Genomic DNA, 18,923 nt, shown 5'->3' with positions numbered 1-18,923 from the left:
ATCCAGAATCTCAGGTTTGCCTATATGTACAGATTCAGTCTGTTCCAACAGTATGTACATTACACCATTATCTCACATCGTTTTATCCATATCCATATTTATTCTTCAGTAAACTCTATAAATTAAACAAACATGCAAAATTATTGAAGTTCACCATCTCATCAGTCTTATTTCAGACATCACCTTTCATGCGCACTGGCACTGGCACTTGAGTCCATTTAGAGGTCAAGATATAAAGAAGGATATTAGGTGTTATTCATGGGAGGCATCATCTGTGTTCTGTAAGGCAACAATTTCAAGAGAAGCCATTATAATTTCCTCACACAATGCAAAGTTAAGTTCCTCAGATGGAGGAGGAGCCTGTCAATGAAGATACAGTAGAGTTTAGAGTATCAAAGTCACTAGCTTCATGAGCGTTGTGCACATGTGCTCCCATTTTCATTTTCAAGTTTGCTTCTATTCAAAATAAATGCAAATAACAATAAATTTGTCAATTTTACTATTTTTTTTAGTCTACCATTCAAGGACACTACATTCTTCATATTTGTTACTATTACTACTGTCCATTTAGAAGTATTTTACAGCAGCTGAACAAGGAAATTTCTACCACTTTAGCTATAACTTCCATTCCTCCTTCTTCCAGCCTCTAGTGACCACTAACAAACTTTATTTTTATGCATTGGTCTGCTATAGATATTTTATAGAATTAGGTGTCTGAATTCTATCAACACACTGTTTTCAAATTTATCCATGTCATATCACGTTCAGAATTACGTATTTTGTCAAGACTGAATAACATTCCCTATTTTGATTAACAATTCATCTATTAATGGACAATTTTATTTTCTTTCACTTTTTAACTATTGTGAAATATGGTGCATTGAATATTTGTGTACATGTATCTGTTGGAGAATAAAAATAATATTTTATGATATATTTATTAATTCTATAAAACCTACCAACATTTTATTTTATTAATCATGTGAAATGCCATTGTTGTTGCTAGCTCTGACTCATAGGGACCCTATATACAACAAATTTAAATACTGTCCCATTTTGTATCATCCTCACAATTATTTCTACTTTTTAGCTCATTGTTGCAGCCATGGGATCAATCCATGTTATTGGAGGTTTTCCTTCTTTTCAGTTACCCTCTGTTTTACCAAGCATGATTTCCTTCTCTAGGGGCTGGTATCTCCTGATAAAATGTACAAAGTTCTTGAGATAAAGTCTCGATATCCTCACTTCTTAAAGTCATTCTGGTTCCATATCTTCCAAGTCAGATTTATTTGTTTAACGTTCTTTGCCAATACCATAATTTAAAAGCATTGATTCTTCTTTAGACTTCCTTATTATTTGTCCTGCTTTTGGATACATATGAAGTGATTGCAAGTCACCTTGGTTCTCAAAGTAGTGTCTTTGCTTTTTAATACTTTAAAGAGGGTTTTTGTTTTGTTTTTGCAGTATATTTGCCCAATTCAATACATTACTTGAATTCTTAACTGCTACTTTTATGGGTGTTCTTTTGCATTCAAGTAAAGTGAAATCCTTGGTGTATTAGTTATCTGGTACTACTGTAACAGAAATATCACAAGTGGATGGCTTTAACAATCAAATATTTATTCTCTCACAGTTTAGATAACTGGAAGTCTGAATTCAGAGATACAGCTCTGGAGATAGGTCCGTGTCTCCTTTCAACATCTTCATTCCAAGAATCCCTTGGATTTCTCCATGTGTCTTGGCATCAATCTTCCTCTGAATCTAGAAGCTTAACATATTGGGGACTCAAGGTCCAAAGGACACACTTCATTCTCAGCTCTTCAATCTTGGTGGTAGTAGATCAAATCTGGTGGTAGCAGGTCACTCTTTCTCTGTTCAAGTCCTCTTATTTTGTCTCTTATTAGATAAAAGGTATTGTATGCCAAACCTGTGGGAATCTCTCTTAAATCACACTAGGTTGTTGGTAGTATTAAGGGTGGTGTTCAATCCTGGTATAGTGTTCAGAATAAGCACTGGACTGCTATCAACAAGGTTGGTGCATCAAACCCACCAAAGTCTCTTCAGAACAGGGTCACTATGAGTCAGATTTGACAGCACTTAACAACAATTCCACCTTAATCCTTTTATTTATTGGTTTATCACATCAAATCACATCATGGGGATGGCTAAATTTGAAATGCCAAACCACTGAGAATCCTTGCCCAGACAAGATGGCACAAAACTTTTAATACCAAATTTGGCAACTTCAATATTTTTCCATATATTACTACCATAAATCAGACATGTCTCATATGACTTTCATGAGGTACAGTTTTATAAAGCACACTTGTTAAAAGAGTGCATAATATGCAATAAGTATTCAGTAAATGTGATAGCAGTGATGATGATGATGGTACTAGTGGTGAAGTTGACATCATGCCTTCTAGACCAGTGATTTTACATGACATTTTACTGTAATAAAATGTCTGAACTTTGACCAAAGAACATTTGTATATTTGGTCGTATTTTTGTTCAATGCATTTTTTATGTATGTTTTGCTTATTCACTTTCTTTACTTTCCAATCTAGGAAACTTTTACTTACTCTTCTTTCAATTATAATTGTTTTTGTAGTTCATTCCCACAGGACCTGTGATGCACAAGAAGTAAGGCCTCCAGGGAAACTGCATAATGAACTCATGCTTATCTTCCTTTTCCAAGTTTCAATAATTTACAGAAGTGATCATAAAAAAGTCATAATTCTGAGTACCTGTGTTACAGGACAAGTCAAGAAGACACATATTTCTTAGTAAAGTCCTTACAAACTCTCCTATAGCTATGGCGATTTTATCTACTGCTTTGTTTCCTTATATTATAAAACTATCAGAAGTGACTACTTTGTAGAAGTGATTCCAAGCTCAAAAAACAGTCAGTGTGGTAATGAAAAAGGAAGACTCTGAAATCATGAATTTGAACACCCTCCAAAAAATCTGAGGTGTAATTCAGCATGTAAGTAAGGTATACACAATATGCTTCTCTTACATCTAATGTTCTTTTATCTCATTGACCAGTGAACTTTATTGTTTTCCCCCTCAGTGTTTAACATCAGTCTTTCTTTCAGCTGCTATACACTCTCCATGAATCCTCAAGATGTCCATTATTACTTACCTTTGGATATTTGGATAACCATTTATCATATCATTGAAAACCAAGCTCTGTCCTGTAATATACCTTAGTCCAAACCATCACTGATTTATTTTTATTAGCATGATTATAGTAGAGTAATCTGATTACTGTTGTTGTTGCTGTAACTGCTATTGAGTCAGTTACGAGTCATAGAAACCCTTAATAACAAGGTTTCCAAGAAGTTGCTGCTGAGTTTGAACCACCAACCTTGTGATTCAAACCGACTTTGTGATTGAGTGCTTATCCTACAGCGTCATACCAGGACTCCAGTCTTATTATAGGACTTCATATATATTACCATAGAGAAAAGTTTAGCTCTAATTATCAAAATACTGAATTGATTTGATAGTATTAAGAAAGGTAGTTACAATAAAAAAAATTTTAAACTGAAACTTAGATAAAAATTTATTTTTCTTCCTTTATAAAATATGAGAGCCCAGTGGCTCTAGAGGATAAGCACAGGACTGCTAACTATAAGGCTGGTTTGAGCCCACCAAGTGCTCCTCAGGAGAAAGATGAGGCATTCTACTCCCACAAAGATTTATAGCCTCAGAAACCCTATACAGGATTGCTGTAAGTCAGAACTAGCTCAACATTACTTAACAACAACATCAATCATAAAATGTATGAAATGTTTATGTGACAAATATTATGCAGTGAATGTAAAATCATTGTATGAGTAAAATAATGAACTAATAAATGTTTCATTAATAAATAATAGCAAGATTTAGTCATAAAACAGCTTGAACTCATGCTTCTCTTCCTAATTTCTGTTACTAAACATCTGAGATATACTGACACATTTTACCTAATCTCTGACATCATTATCCACAACTATTACAAAGAAGCAAAGAAAATGCACTATCATCCAAAATTAGCTTTCCAACAACTGGCAATTTGCATCTTTAATTTGAAATTTGAAAAGATTCCCTTCTTGTATTTGTAATCTTGCTTTTAACTAATTAGCTTTATGTTGCAATATACATACTTTAAAATATTTGCTTAGTTAATTAATAAAATCTCTCTGCAAGAAGGTTCCTGTTTTCTATAAATTTGTATACATTGAATTATGTTGAGAGCTGAAAAATCTCTGTTTTTACCTCTCTCAGGAATATTCAAATTTCAAAGTTCAGTTTGGCAGCTGCTGTTACTAGACATTTGAGCTTCTGCCAAATTCCAGGAGAAATATAGTCAAACAGAATAAACTGCTTTCAAAAGTAAAAATATCGAAATTCATGCTTAACCTTACCTTTGAAATATCAATGAAAATCAAGTATGATTCCTGTGGAGATGAACTAAGACTTGCATCTCATTGTTTAATAGCTAAATTAGCAATGGAGAGGTTGGAGTCATTGAGTATATGAGATTTCAGGAAAATGCCTATTTTTTACAAGATTACATTCAGTTATCTTTAAATAAGTTTTTGTTTTTTTGTTTTTTTTCATATGACATGTTGTTATTGTTACTGTTAGGTTCCATCGAGTCCATACCGACTCATAGTGACCCTGTACTAAACAGAATGAAACACTGCCCGGTCCTGGGCCAACCTCACAATTATTGCCATGCTTAAGCCCATTGATGCTGTCACTTTGCCAGTCCATCTTGATGGGGGTCTTCCTCTTTTCCTCTGACCCTCCATCTTACCAAACATGATATCCTCTAGCAATTGGTCCCTGCTGACAATATGTCCAAAATATGAGAGATAAAAGTTGGCCATCCTGGCCACCAAGGAGCAGTATGGCTGCACTTCTACCAACACAGGTCTGTTTGTTCTTTTGGCAGCCCATGGCACTTTCAATATTCTCCTCCAACACCATAACTCAAAAGCATCAATTCTTCTACAGTCTTCATTATTCATTGTCCAGCTGTATCATGCATATGAAGTTATAGAAAATACCATGGCTTGGCTCAGGAGCACCTTAGTCCTCAAGCTGACATCTTTGCTCTTCAACACTTTAAAAAGTTCCTGTGCAGCAGATTTGCCTAATGCAGTATGTCATTTGATTTCTTGACTGCTGCTTCCACAAATGTTGGTAGTTGATCCAAGAAGAATGAAGTCTTTGACAACTTCACTCTTTTCTCCTTGAGAAGGATGTTGTTTATTGGTCCAGTAGTGAGGATTTTTGTTTCCTTGACATTGAGATGTAATCCATACCAAAGGCTGTGATCTTTGATCTTCATCGGTAAGTGTTTTAAGTCCTCTTCACTTTCAGCAAGCAAGGTTGTATCATCTGCATATTGCAGGTTGTTAATGAGTCTTCCTCCAATCCTGATGCCACATTTTTCTTCTCGTATTATTTGCACAGCATACAGGTTTAACAAGTGTGATGAAAGAATATAACCTTGTTGCACACCTTTCTTAATTTTAAACCATTCAGTGTTGCAATGTTCTGTTTGGAAAAAATGGTTGTTGGTCCAGGTACAGATTCCTCATGAGCACAATTAAGTGTTCCGGAATACTCATACTTTGCAATGTTGTCTATCTTATTTTTGTTGTTAAGTGCCGTTGAGTCGATTCTGACTCATAGCAACCCTGTTTCCAAGGAGCAACTGGTGAGCTTGAACCACCAAACTTGCAGTTCAAATGGTTTTGCAGTCTGGTGCATTAACCCACAGCACCACACTAGGACTCCAATGTTGTCTCTAGCTTGTCATAATCCGCACTATTGAAAGCCTTTGCATAGTCAATAAAGCACAGGTAAACATCTTTCTGGCATTGTCTTCTTTCAGCCCAGATCCATCAGACATGAGCAACGATGGCCCTCATTCCACATCCTCTTCTAAATCTGGCTTGAACCTCTAAAAATTCTATGTCAATGTATGCTTGCAGCCATTTCTGTATTACACTGAGTAAAACTTGCATGGAATATCAAAGATATTGTCTGATGATTTCATATTATATGGAATCGACTAAATACACTTCTAGGTTACATAAAATTAGAGTACCCTCAGAGATTATTTCAAATTTCAGTTATCAAAATGTTACTATCCACGTGTTACTACTGTTTGGAGTGAATATCACATCTGAAAGTTTACATTTTTCAAAATTTATCTCAAGTATTTATATCCTAGAAAATAATCATTTGCCTTTTTAAAATCTCTTAAAGATTTAGGTAGGGATTGTTTAGTGCTATGATGTGTAGACCAAACATAAATTTGTGTCTTTCTTATTCCAGTTGAACTGGGAACATTATGGATCACAGAAACAAGACCAGAGTCACGGAGTTCATTCTTCTAGGGTTTCAGAATGAGAAAGAAGTAGAAATACTTCTTTTTGTTGCATTCCTTTTCATGTACATTATATCTCTGATTGGCAATACTATGATTATTATCTTGGTGTGTGTTGACTATCGTCTGCATTCACCTATGTATTTTTTTGTAGCCAACCTTTCTTTCCTTGAAGTCACCATCACCTCCACAGTGGTACCAAAGATGCTAGCCAACACTTTTTCACTCACCAAAGCAATATCCTTCGTGGGATGTCTTACACAGTCTTTCTTCTATTTTCTCTTGGGATCCACGGAGTTCTTCATTCTGGCTGTTATGTCCTTTGATAGATATGTTGCTATCTGCAATCCACTAAGATATACCATGATCATGAACAAACGAACATGTATATTTTTGCTTCTGGGATCATATCTAGGTGCATTTTTGGCAATTTTTGTATCATCAATCTTAACGGCATCTCTGCCCTTTTGTGGACCAAACATAATCAATCATTTCTTTTGTGACAGTGCCCCAGTGCTAAAGCTTGCCTGTGCAGACATCTCTCTGACTGAGCTGGCTGACTTCATTTCTTCTGCTGTATTGCTCTTGGGTTCCCTGCTTTTGACAGCAGTGTCTTACACCTACATTGTCATTACTATCCTTAGGATTCCTTCCACCCAGGGACGGCAAAAGGCCTTCTCTACCTGTGTTTCCCATATCACAGTGGTTACACTTTATTATGGGAGCTCCATCTTCATCTATGTTCGTCCAAAAAAGGGCAATGTTATGGATGTTAACAAATTTGCCACAGTACTGAATACTATTGTAACACCAATGCTGAATCCTTTCATCTACAGCCTCCGGAATGAAAAAGTCAAAGAATCTCTAAGAGATGTTTTCAATAAATTGGTAGGTAGGCTAACTGATATAAAATCTCAAAAATGATATCTTTAAATACATTAATTATTCTTTGTCTAGAATCAATATAACTTTATTATGTAGGTATCTGAAAGTTGATATTGAGGCACAAAAAATAACATTAGGAGAACGTGTAGTCTGAATTATTTCTAGTCCCTGGTCAGTATTCACTTAACAAGGGCTTCCATTTTTTTATTAAGATTAATATAGATTAAGATTAATTGCAGATTATATAATGCATAGCTAACTAGCCAGATGTGTGATTATTATTTTTCCTATTTCCACTCTTTTTAAACTCAAAATCTTGTAAAATTTAGTGATTAGAATACAAACACATCTTAAATAGGATAGTCTTTGTGGTGCAATAAATAATTTAATGATTTTTCTAACCATAGTCTTTACATAAATTCCCATCAAATGCCTTTTTCCTGATGGGTATATACAAGAGAAGTTGAGGGAAGATGCTGATGGATAATATGATTCTCTGGTGAGGATAATTACAAGGGTAATTGTGAGTTGTCAATTTTTACATCCTGATTGTATAAAATGAGCCATTTCAGAAGCAGGAATGAGGGATCTTACTGTAATGCAATAGCAGCCAGAGTAAAGTGAGTTATTTGACCTCTAAGTCCTCCTGACCAAGGGAAAGAAAAATGTGACACTGGAGGAATGGCAAAGGAGCAAAATCACCAGAAGCACGAGCAAGTGGGCTTGAATGGTGGGCTTCCCAGCCAACAAAGAAAGCTATGCTGAGTGACTGTGCAGGAGACTTGCTTACATAGTGGGGTACCTCCAAATACATAACTGGGTAACTAGGTTTGCTGATCCATGTAGTCAAGTGTCTTCAGGCTGAGGCTAATTTTGTAGTGATGTGTCCTGTGGGCATTAATCAGCAGTCCTCAAAGATCATTGTAACATTGGCTTGGCAGAGAGAAGTCTATTTGTGGGTATGGCTGAGGCAACGCTGTCCCAATTTTAAGAACTGTGCCTTGAGTATTTCTGGCCCCAAATTGTAATCTGATCATTTTCCTAATGAACCCCATAACTGTGAGTATGGTGTTTGAGGTATGTGTGGCCATTGTAATGAATTATTGAACCCAGAAGAGAATTAGAGTATACCATGGGTTGGGCCAACCATACAAAGATATTTATTGCAACATTAGTTATGAATATATATATATATATATATATATATATGTTGTGGTATGCTATTGAGTCTGTTGTCATTCATAAAGACCCTATATAGGGTTTCTGAAACGTTAAATCATCGTGGGAGAAAAAAGCCTCGTCTTTCTATTCTCTTGCAGAGTTGGCTCAAAACACACTTCCAAGATGTATAGACAGATATAGGGATACACATATAGAGAGATAGTGGTGGTGTGCCATGTAGTAGGTTCCAATTTGTAGCGACCCTGCATAAGATTTCCAAGATTGTAAATTTTTACAGGAGCAACAGGAGCAGAAAGCCTTTTCTTTCCCCTGCATTTCTGGCTGGGATTTTTGAATTGCTGAACAGTCCTACTCCTAACCCCTAGAGCTTTCGCTTAACCAGAGCACCCTCTCTCTCTCTATAGTCCTTGTGTTGTGATGTGGGCAAATGCACTGGGCAGCAAAGTCACTTTGAACCATAGGTCGGTGGTTCAAGCTCACCATCTGCTCCTTAGAAACTCTATACACGGTCTCTATGGCACTTAACAACAAAACATATATGTGTTTGTGTAAAGTTGTTAAGGGCTATCAGGTTTCTGAAAAGCGATTGGTGAATTTGAACCTCTAACCTTGCAGTTCAAACTGATCTTTCAATCCCGTGCTTTATCCTACATTGCCACAGTTGAACTGAATGAAGGTTTACAGAGAAGGTAATAAATTTACATCCAGCAAATCACACACTTTGCTTTATCTCAATGATTGCAATATCCTTCATGTAACACCACTTATCCACTTACCTCCCTGTGTCTCCTATTTCAATCCAGCCCTCTTTCCCAAAGTTTCTGAACCTTTTAGTAAGCATACCTCATTAATGTTGTCGTCCATCACATAAACCTATCCAAGGCTTCTAATCAATTAGTTCAATGGTCTAATGGAACACATGAACATCAGTCTCCATGACGGTGAATACCAGAGAACTAGTTGGTGTCTGACAACCACTACCAACTGCTCTGAAAGTAATCACATTGGAAGGTCCCAGATAGAATGGAAAAAAATGTGGAGCAAACCTTCAGAATATTTAAAAAAAAAAAAAAAAAAAGGTTGTGCTTACTGATCAGCAAGAGACTGGAGGAACTTAAAACTATGACTCTTTACCACCCTTCAGGACTAGAAAGGAATTCACCCTTGTAACCCAATTTTCAACTAAATGGTGTCAATTTTTCCAGTTGTTCTTTGGTAAGTTTTCAGATCTTTGCAATATTTTACATTTAAAAAAAAAAAATCAATTTATCTTTTGTAGTTGATACATTTAGTCTCCTTAGAAGAAAATAATATTAAGCATGTTTTGACTTACTTGAAACATTGCATGTTGTTGTTGTTACATGCCGTTGAGTCAGTTCCAACCTATAGCGACTCTGTATAAGGTTTCCGAGGAGTGGCTGGTGAACTTGAACTGCCAATCTTGTGGTTCAAATTGACTTTACAGACCAGTGCATTAACCACAGTCCCACCCAGGACTCCAAATTATTGCATACACCTTATATGCCATTGATAAATGAAATTTTTATTTTATTTGTAGTCTGTTCAAATTTCCACTTGAGTTTTAATTTAAAACAGTTAAGCCCCTTCATGTATACTACTTCAGGTGAGCACATATCGAACCCTGGAAATGGAATTTATTAAATTTACAATCACGTGGAATAATGTGGAGAAGGAAAAAGTAACAAGACTATTAGATTGGCCTATCAATATTATCTTTCCAGAATTTCAGTAAATGGTTCAGCTAATCATTTATAACCATTTTTTTATATAAAAATACATTTATTTGAGGAAACTCAACATTCGTGGAAGAAACAGTCAAGAAATCAAACAAAATATTACATTAGGCAAGTCTGCTGAACAAGATCTCTTTAAAGTGTTGATGAGCAAAGATGTCACTTTGAGGAATAATGTGTGTCTGACCCAAACAATGGTATTTTCAATAGCCTTATATGTATATGAAAGTTTCATATGTATATGAAGGTTTCATGAATAAGGAAGACCTTAGAAATCGATACATTTAAGTGTTGGAGAAGAATATTAAAAGTACCACAGACTGCCAGAATAACAAGCAAATCTGTGTTGGAAGACGTACAGCCAGAATGCTCCTTAGAAGCCAGGATGGCCATATTTCATCTGTCATACTGTGATCATATTGTAAGGAGAGACCAGTCCCTGGAGAAGGACATGATGCTTGTTAAAGTGGAGGTCAGTGAAAAAGAAGATCCCCAGTGAGATGAATTGGCACAGTGGCAGCAGCAATGAATTCAAGCGTAGCAACAATTGTGAGATTGGCACAGGACTGGGGGTCGGTGTTTCATTCTGTTGTGCATAAGGTCACTAAAGACTCAGAACTGACTTGATGACACTGAACAGAAACAACAACAATAGAGATAAGGACATGGAAATATCATCCTGAACTAATCAGATTGCATTAACTATTCACAATATGAGTGAACTTGTATCTGATTGTTGTTGTTGTTGTTAAGTGCCGTCAAGTCAGTTCTGACCCATATCAAACTTGTATAGGGTTTCTGAGGAGCTACTAGTGAACCTGAACCAACGAAGCCAGAATTCAAATGATCTTCAGTCCAGCACATTAACCCACAACATCACACCAGGACTCCTGTAGCAATAGACATGAATAAGGAATTATTCCAAAGTACATAAACATGAAAACTCAGTCTACCCTTGTTATAGTTAACTATAATGATTGACTTTTGATTTGTTAATTAATTACAGCTTACTTTTAATTTATATTTTCTAATTTCAGGTTACTAACTTCTTATGCTCTACATTTCTCTGACTTAGTTTTTCAGTAAAAGCAACAATTTCTAATAATATATTCTTTATGGCTACTTTCACAGAATGTTCCCTTTATAACTTGCCAATACTTCCAGGTTATTCTAGAGCTCATGCACAATGTTCAATTCACTACTGGCTAGTGGAAGAAAATTTAGAAGTTTGTGCCCATTCAAAACTACAAAAATTATTATTATTTCACTTTGCTATATCTTCATGACTAAATTCTGGAAATGATATTAACGATTGTAGAAGAGTGAACAACTCTGGTAGCATAGTGGTTACAAATCGGGCTGTGAACCACAAGGTCAGCAGTTCAAAACTACCATGGGAGAAAGATGAGGCTTTCTGCTCCTGCAAAGATTGACAGCCTCAGAAGCCCTGTACAGGTAACCAACTCCACGGCACATAACAACAACAAACTATCTGAAGAGAAACAGCTTTTCAGCAGTAGGCCAATTTGCTAATAAAAAGGTGCTACCAGTTAAGTCAATATTCTTGCAAGTAGAACTTTTTTTTCATTAATAACCTCAAATAATATAGACCTCATTGTGCCTTCTCTGAGTATTTGCATCTACTTGGAACTTCCACTCCACCTTTTGTAACCTCTTATTTATACATATTTTATTGCAATTGATTTTTTCAATATTCTTTCCCAGAATAGACAAAATTCCATGAGGATACTAGTAATCTTTATTTGTGTATATTCGTTATTGACTAATACATTTAAATTAGTCAATATGAAATTATATTTACATATAAACACAAGCATATCTATGTATACATTAAAGTAAAATAAAATCTTAAATCCATTTCTGCTTCATAGAGTAACTGAAATATACTTGCTCTTAGAATAATTTATATTCATTTGATTCTGGGTACACCTTTTGGAATATATACATGTGGAATACTCATTACTGGATTGTTCTGTGTATCCATACTCTGGGAGGAGTTTTGAAATGTCTAATGGATATTATCACATTCACAGAAATTACTTATGAGTTTGCTTAATGTGGAAGAAAAAAAAAAAAGAAACAAGGTAATAGTCCATCCAATCAATTTAGAACAAAATAAAAACTTTGAGAAATTTTATACACTTTTGTTTTACATGTTTATATTTCCCTAAAACGGATCCCTGGTGTGGCAATATAGGATAAGCACTAGATAGCAAAGCATAAGATCTGCGGTTCAAACCAATAATCCACTCCTTGGAATCCCTATAAAAGGTATCTATGAGTTGCAATGGCACTTAACAGCAACAACAAATTTTCCTTAACCACTCTAATAAAACATGAAAAACAAAACTCATCATTAAACTACTTATGAGTAGTTTTTAGTATGATTTGATTTTAGCAAGCGTTCAAGTATTTTACAGAAGGGTAACAGAACTTTATAATTAGAAAGACTATTGGAAAGCTCTTTATTAAAACTGCTTACATAAAGATGATGTAAATAAAGCAAAGAAATTTAAGTAAGGTATCTAAGGTAACAAAAATAATTTGAAGATAACTAATGGAATTAACATCTTCAGTTATTATATCTTCAATTTCATTTATGGGTTTTTTTCTTTTGTTTTGTTTTTGTCTTTTTAGGTACAAAGGTAACAGATGATGTTAAGTGAACAACAGTAAAGATGAAAAGGAGATGTGAATGATATTAATGGCATGAGAGCTTGAAAAACTATTTTTGCTTGAATAAAAATCTATTAACTACAATCAGAAGTACTAGATGGTGACCAGATAACATTGCTGACCACTCTAAAAGAGATCACGATAGGACATCCAAGATAGAGTGGATTTAAAATGTGGAACAAAACTCAAAATAATTTTTAAAAAGACAAAATATACTAGTCTGAAAGAAACAGGAGTAAACATTCTAACTAGAGTCTGGACAACCTTTAGTATTTTAATATAGTCCAGTGACTTAACTTCCAGCAAAGCAATAGACAGCCCTATAAGTTGAAGATGGACCACATGTTTTGGAACAATGTTATGGAATGCATAAACATCAATACACTAGGTATTAGTGAGGTGAAATGGACTGGTATTGACCAATTTGATCTGACAATCACACGGTTTACTATGCTGGGAAAAATAAATTGAAGAGGAATGAGGTAAATGAAATTAAAAAAAATTATTATTTAAAGATCTATCTTCAAGTATAATGCTGACTATGACAGGATAATAACAATGTGCCTTCAAGGAAAATCAGTTAATGTAACTATTATTCAAAATTATGTACCAAATAATAAAGCCACTGATGATAAAATTGAAGAATTCCACCAACTTATTCAGTCTTAAATTGATCAAACATGTGATCAAGATGTATTAATAATTGGAATGAAAAAGTTGGAAACAAAAAGAAGGATATGTAGTTGGGAAATTTGGCCTTAGGGATAAAAACAATGCTGGAGACTACATAATAAAAATTTGCAAGAACAATGACTTCTTCATTGTAATTGTTATGCAAATAATGTTTTCAAGCAATAAAAGAGCTGAATATACACATAGACTTCATAAGGTGAAATGCACAGATATCAAATTGTCTACATATATGGAAAGAGACAGTGGAAAAGTTCCATATCCTCAGACCAAAGAATAAAGGCAGACTGTGGAATAGACAACCTATTGTTCATCTCTAAGTTCAGGATCCACATGTCAATTTGCTTTACTGTGGTGGCTTGTATGTCATTGTGATTATGGATTCTATGCCACAGGTATTTTTAATGCCAACAGTATTGTAAATACAATGGTAGACAGTTTTCATATGCGCTTTCAGACTAAGACAATATAGGAAGAAGGAGATCAGGATTGGAGGAAGACTCATTAACAACCCACCATATACAGGTGAAACACCTTGTTTACTGAAAGCCAATAAAACAAAATACTTACTGATGAAGATCAAAGAACACAGCCTTCGGAATAGGTTGTACCTCAATGTTTAGAAAATAAACATCCTCACCACTGGACCAATAATTAGTAACACAGTAAATGGAGAAAAAGTTGCAGTTGTGAAAGATTTCGGTTTGCTTGAATCCACTATCAAATCTTGGAAGCAGCAATCAAACAATCAAAGGAGGTGTTGCATTGGGCAAATCTACTGCACATAGTTATTCAATCTGTTCGCTGAGCAAATAATCCAAGAAACTGGATTATATGAAGAAGAAAATGACATCAGAATTGGAAGAACACTCATTAACTGGGATATGCAAAGAGGACATGAAATAGTGATGAAGATCAGTGACCATGTACTTCAGTGTGGTTTGCACTTCAACATAAAGAAAACACAATCCTCACAACTGGGACAATAAAGCATATCAAAACAAATGAAGAAAAGATTGAAGTTGAAAAAACAACCACTCATTTTTGCTTTAATCCACTATCAATGCTCATGGAAGCAGCAGTCAGGAAATCACTTTCTAAAGTGTTCAAGAGAAAATATGCCAGTTTGCAGACTGTGGAGAGTCTGAGAAACACCATGGTATATTCAGTTGCCTCATTTACATATGTAACTTGGACAAAGGATAAGGAAGACTGTAAAAGAACTGACTCATTTGAGTTATGGTGTTGGAGGTGAATATTATAAGTACTGTGGACTGCCAGAAGAACAAACAAATCTGTGTTGGAAGGATTACAGACAGAATACTCCTTAGAAGCCAGGATGGCAAGACTGATAGATCATGGCTGAAACAGAAAATACCAGAAAGATGTTTACTTGTGCTTTATAGATTTTTCAAAGGCTCTCGATAGTGTAGATCATGACAAACTATGTATAACATTGCAAAAATGGGTGTTCCAGAACATTTAATTGTGCTCATGAGAAACTTGTACTCCAACCAAGAGGCAGTCATTTTAATAGAAAAAGGAGATAGACATTGAATGTTTCTAAATCAGGAAATGTGTGCACTAGAACTGAATCCTTTCACCATACTTATTTAACCTGTGTGATAAACTAAAAAGCCCTGAAGCTGGATTATATGAAGAAGAACATGGAATCAATACTAGAAGAAGACTCATCAACAAGCTGTGCTAGGTAATTCTTACAAGCTTGAAGTGCTTGGCAATCCATACAAGCTGGAAATGAAGAGGACTTAAAATACTTACTGAATAATATCTAAGGTCTCAATATGGAGTGCACCTAAATCTTTAAAGTAAACAAGAATCATCACAACTAGACCAATAAATGTCAACATGATAAAGGGATAAAGGATTGAAGTTGTCAAAGACTTAATTTTGCTTGGGTCCACAATCAACACGTATAGAAGCAGCAGTCAGGAAATCATTTGCATTAGGCAAATCTGCAGTAGAAGGCCTCTTTAAAGAGCAAAGGTATCATATTGAGGACTAAGGTGTGCATAGCCCAACCTATTGTATTTTAAACCACCTCATATGTATGTGAATGCTAGACAATGAATAAGAAGAATGTAGAGAATTTTCATGCTTCTGAATTATGCTATTGGAGAAGATTATTAAAAGCATCAGAGATTGCCATAAGAACAAACATTTGTTTGTTGAAAGAAGTAAAGCCTGAATGTTCCTTAAAAGCTAGGATGGAGACTTTGTCTCTCATACTTTGGCCATGCTATCATGAGGGAATCCTGGTGTGGTGCTATGGGTTAATGCGCCAGACTTCAAAGCTGTTTGAGCTGCAAGATTGGCAGTTCAAGCTCACCAGCTCCTCCTCAGAAACCCTGTATAGTGTCACTGTAGGTTGGAACTGACTCGACGGCACTTAACAGCAATAATCATGAGGGATTAGTCCCTGTAGAAGGATATCATGCTTAGTAAAGTAGAGGATCAACGAATAGTGGAAGACCCCAATGCAATGGATTGGCACATTGGCCACATCCGTGGGCTCAAACATAACAATTGTGAGGATGACACAGGAGCAGGCAGTGTTACGTTTTGTTGTGCATAGAACCTCCATGAGTCGGAATGGACTCAATGACACCTAACAATATTTGAAAAAAAAATCAATAATTCTCATCCAAAATTTAAAAATCACTCTCCTAAAATTTTAACAAAAGTTTATGTTTTTAGATGTTTTTGAGTCCAATCAAACTCATTGGGAAATTATGTACAACTGCCTGGACCTGCTTCACCCTGACAATTCATGTTATTACATTTGAGCCCATTGCTCATTCCATGTGTCATTCCATGTCACTGGTGTCTTCCTCTTTTTCACTGACCCTCCAATTACCAAGCATGATATTCTTATCCTGGGACTCTTCCCTCCTGATAAAATGATACAGCAGTTTTAGATTCAAGAGTGTTACAGCAGCTCTAGGCCCAAGAGTGTCACAGCAGCTCTTGATCTATCGTTTTGGAAACTGAGGCCACTCAGAGATGTGAAGCAGAGTTTCAGATTTTATTAAGCCAGCTGGCTCAGAGGAGCTAGCTTCTCCAGATTCTGAACCCTGAATGCAGAGCAGTGCAGGCTTACATGGGCTTAGAATCAGGGATGGGTTAGGTTTCAGACCTGTCTGAAGACAGGAGGGAAACCAGAGGGTTGGTCCAGATCAGTAACCTGATTAACATTCTAGCTTGTTTCCTGGGTGGAGAGGGCAGTGAAGGTTTTTGCCTTTTCCTGTTCAATAACATGTTTGAATCTCTTTTGACATAATTTTTAATCTTTCTTTCTTTCCTGCCTTTTTCATGATGTCATCCCACAACTTTTCTGATCTTTGGTCATTAGTGAATCACGTCTGTTCTGAAATTGGTCTGCAAATTCAGTTGGAATATAGTCAAAGTCATATTTTGGGTTTTATGGATATTTTTTTTCATTTTCTTCAGCTTCAGCTTGAACTTGCATATGAACAAATTATGGTCTGTCACACAATCTACCCCTAGCTTAGTTTTGGCTGATAACATTGGACTTTACCACCATCTGTTCATACAGACAAAGAAGGTCTTAAATTCTTAAATAAAACTGTTGTTGGTGCTTTTATGTGTGCTTAAGTTTATTCTGACTCAAAGAAACCCTGCATGGGTTTTCTGAGGCTGTAAATCTTTGCATGAGTAGGAAGTTTGCTGATTCTCCTGTGTTTACCTTACAGAGTAGCCACACTTTCCTATATTCAACTGCAATATATTAAAACATAGAATAACTAACAAAACCTAAGTCTGCTCTTGTTACTTCTAGTTTATAGTGTAATTCATACAAGCTGGAAATGAAGAGGACTTTCATATCTTCAAATTATGACCAAAAACCATGCCATCATTTTAAAGAGGAAACAAAACTGATGTTATCTGAGTTGATAATATTTTTAGAATTTATAATGGAGTCATTAAACTAAGAAGAGCATTAGAAAATTTCATGTGTAAAAACAAAAGCAGTAGGTTGAATTGAAATTCTATGTATAAGAAGATACATTTTTCAAGCAAATATATTTTTCAATGAGAATATAAATAAAATTGTGTCATTTAATTATTAATTACAAATATGACTGCAAGATTTTATGGGGAAATATTAAAACTAAATTGAAAATCTAAATGCATAGGCTAAGTTACCATTTCCAAAACAGCAACAACATAAAACACGGAATATTGGAATACACAAGCTTTTCAATACACTTCCAAGTCAAATGTTAAGAATAGAACTTCCAATGGGTTACGTTTATATAGTCCTGTTGTTGTGCTGTGGGATAATGCCCGGAACCCAGAGTTAAGTTTAAACTGAAAAGTTGGTGGTTCTGAAGCAAGCAGGCCTGTGGAAATAGGGGCTAGCCCCCATGTCCCCCAGGCTAATACCTCATACCTGGAGCACAGTTCACATTCCCAAAACTAAGCAACAGATCACCTTAGCCTCCTGTGATTACCCAGGCTAATCTGCAATTCCTGACCCACCTCTGGGAGGGAAAAAAGCCCCAGGTTAATGATTACCTGCTGCTCCCTTGAATGCTCCTACACTCTTCTCTATCCAGTGTTTGAACCTGCAAATCCCTGGTAGCCTAGTCTCACTGTTGGTCCCTGCTAACCAATCGTAAACTGAGTCATGCATGCACTCTCCTATTCCTTGTAAAATATTCTCAAACAGGGAAGATGGAGCTCAGTCTCTGGATAGGAATCCACTGAGCGATGTGTCACCACAATAAAAGTACTTCCTTTGTTACAACCTGGGTAGCTTTGGAAACTCCTTCAGAGTGACTCCAGTAACAGTGCAAATTCACAAACTGCTCCTCTGAAACCCTATATAAGGTTGCTAAGAGTCAGAACCAATTCAAAGGCACATAACAACAACACAGAACAAGACTGGGTAAACTGAATCCATTTCTCTCTCTTACTTCTTTGAAAAATATAAGTGAATCTTTCCCTAGAAAACTGTATGTATGTTCCTTGTTCATATCAAATTAAACTGTTGCTGCTACATGCCATTTAGTTGGCTCTGAATCATAGTGATTATCTGAACAACAGAATGAAACACTATCAGGTCCTCTGCCATCCTTAAAATTACTGCTATGTTTGAGTCCATTGTTGTAGTCACTGTGTCAATCAACCTCATTGAGTGTTTTCATCACTTTCAATGTCTCTCTGCATTGCTACATTGCTATGCATGATGTCCTTTTCCAGGAACCAGTGAATTTTTTTTTTTCCAGTTTTTATTGTGAATTGAGTGATAGTTTACATGGGAGTACATAAGTTTTACA

At 35.7% G+C, this 18,923-nt stretch overlaps 1 protein-coding gene across 1 annotated transcript; it reads left to right on the top strand.

Moving 5' to 3' along the window:
- The first annotated feature begins 6,355 nt into the window (after window positions 1–6,355).
- On the top strand, window positions 6,356–18,371 carry LOC102841590 (olfactory receptor 6M1-like). The gene is made up of 3 exons (XM_006877524.1): window positions 6,356–7,279; window positions 12,871–12,878; window positions 18,314–18,371. The coding sequence occupies exons 1-3, from the start codon at window positions 6,356–6,358 to the stop codon at window positions 18,369–18,371; spliced, it is 990 nt and encodes a 329-aa protein (XP_006877586.1).
- The last annotated feature ends 552 nt before the right edge of the window (window positions 18,372–18,923 follow it).

Source organism: Chrysochloris asiatica, unplaced genomic scaffold (genome assembly GCF_000296735.1).
Source record: "Chrysochloris asiatica unplaced genomic scaffold, ChrAsi1.0 scaffold00520, whole genome shotgun sequence".
Lineage (NCBI taxonomy): Eukaryota > Metazoa > Chordata > Mammalia > Afrosoricida > Chrysochloridae > Chrysochloris > Chrysochloris asiatica.
The sequence above is the reverse complement of the archived record's forward strand: the minus strand, read 5'-3'. Positions and strand labels throughout refer to the sequence as shown.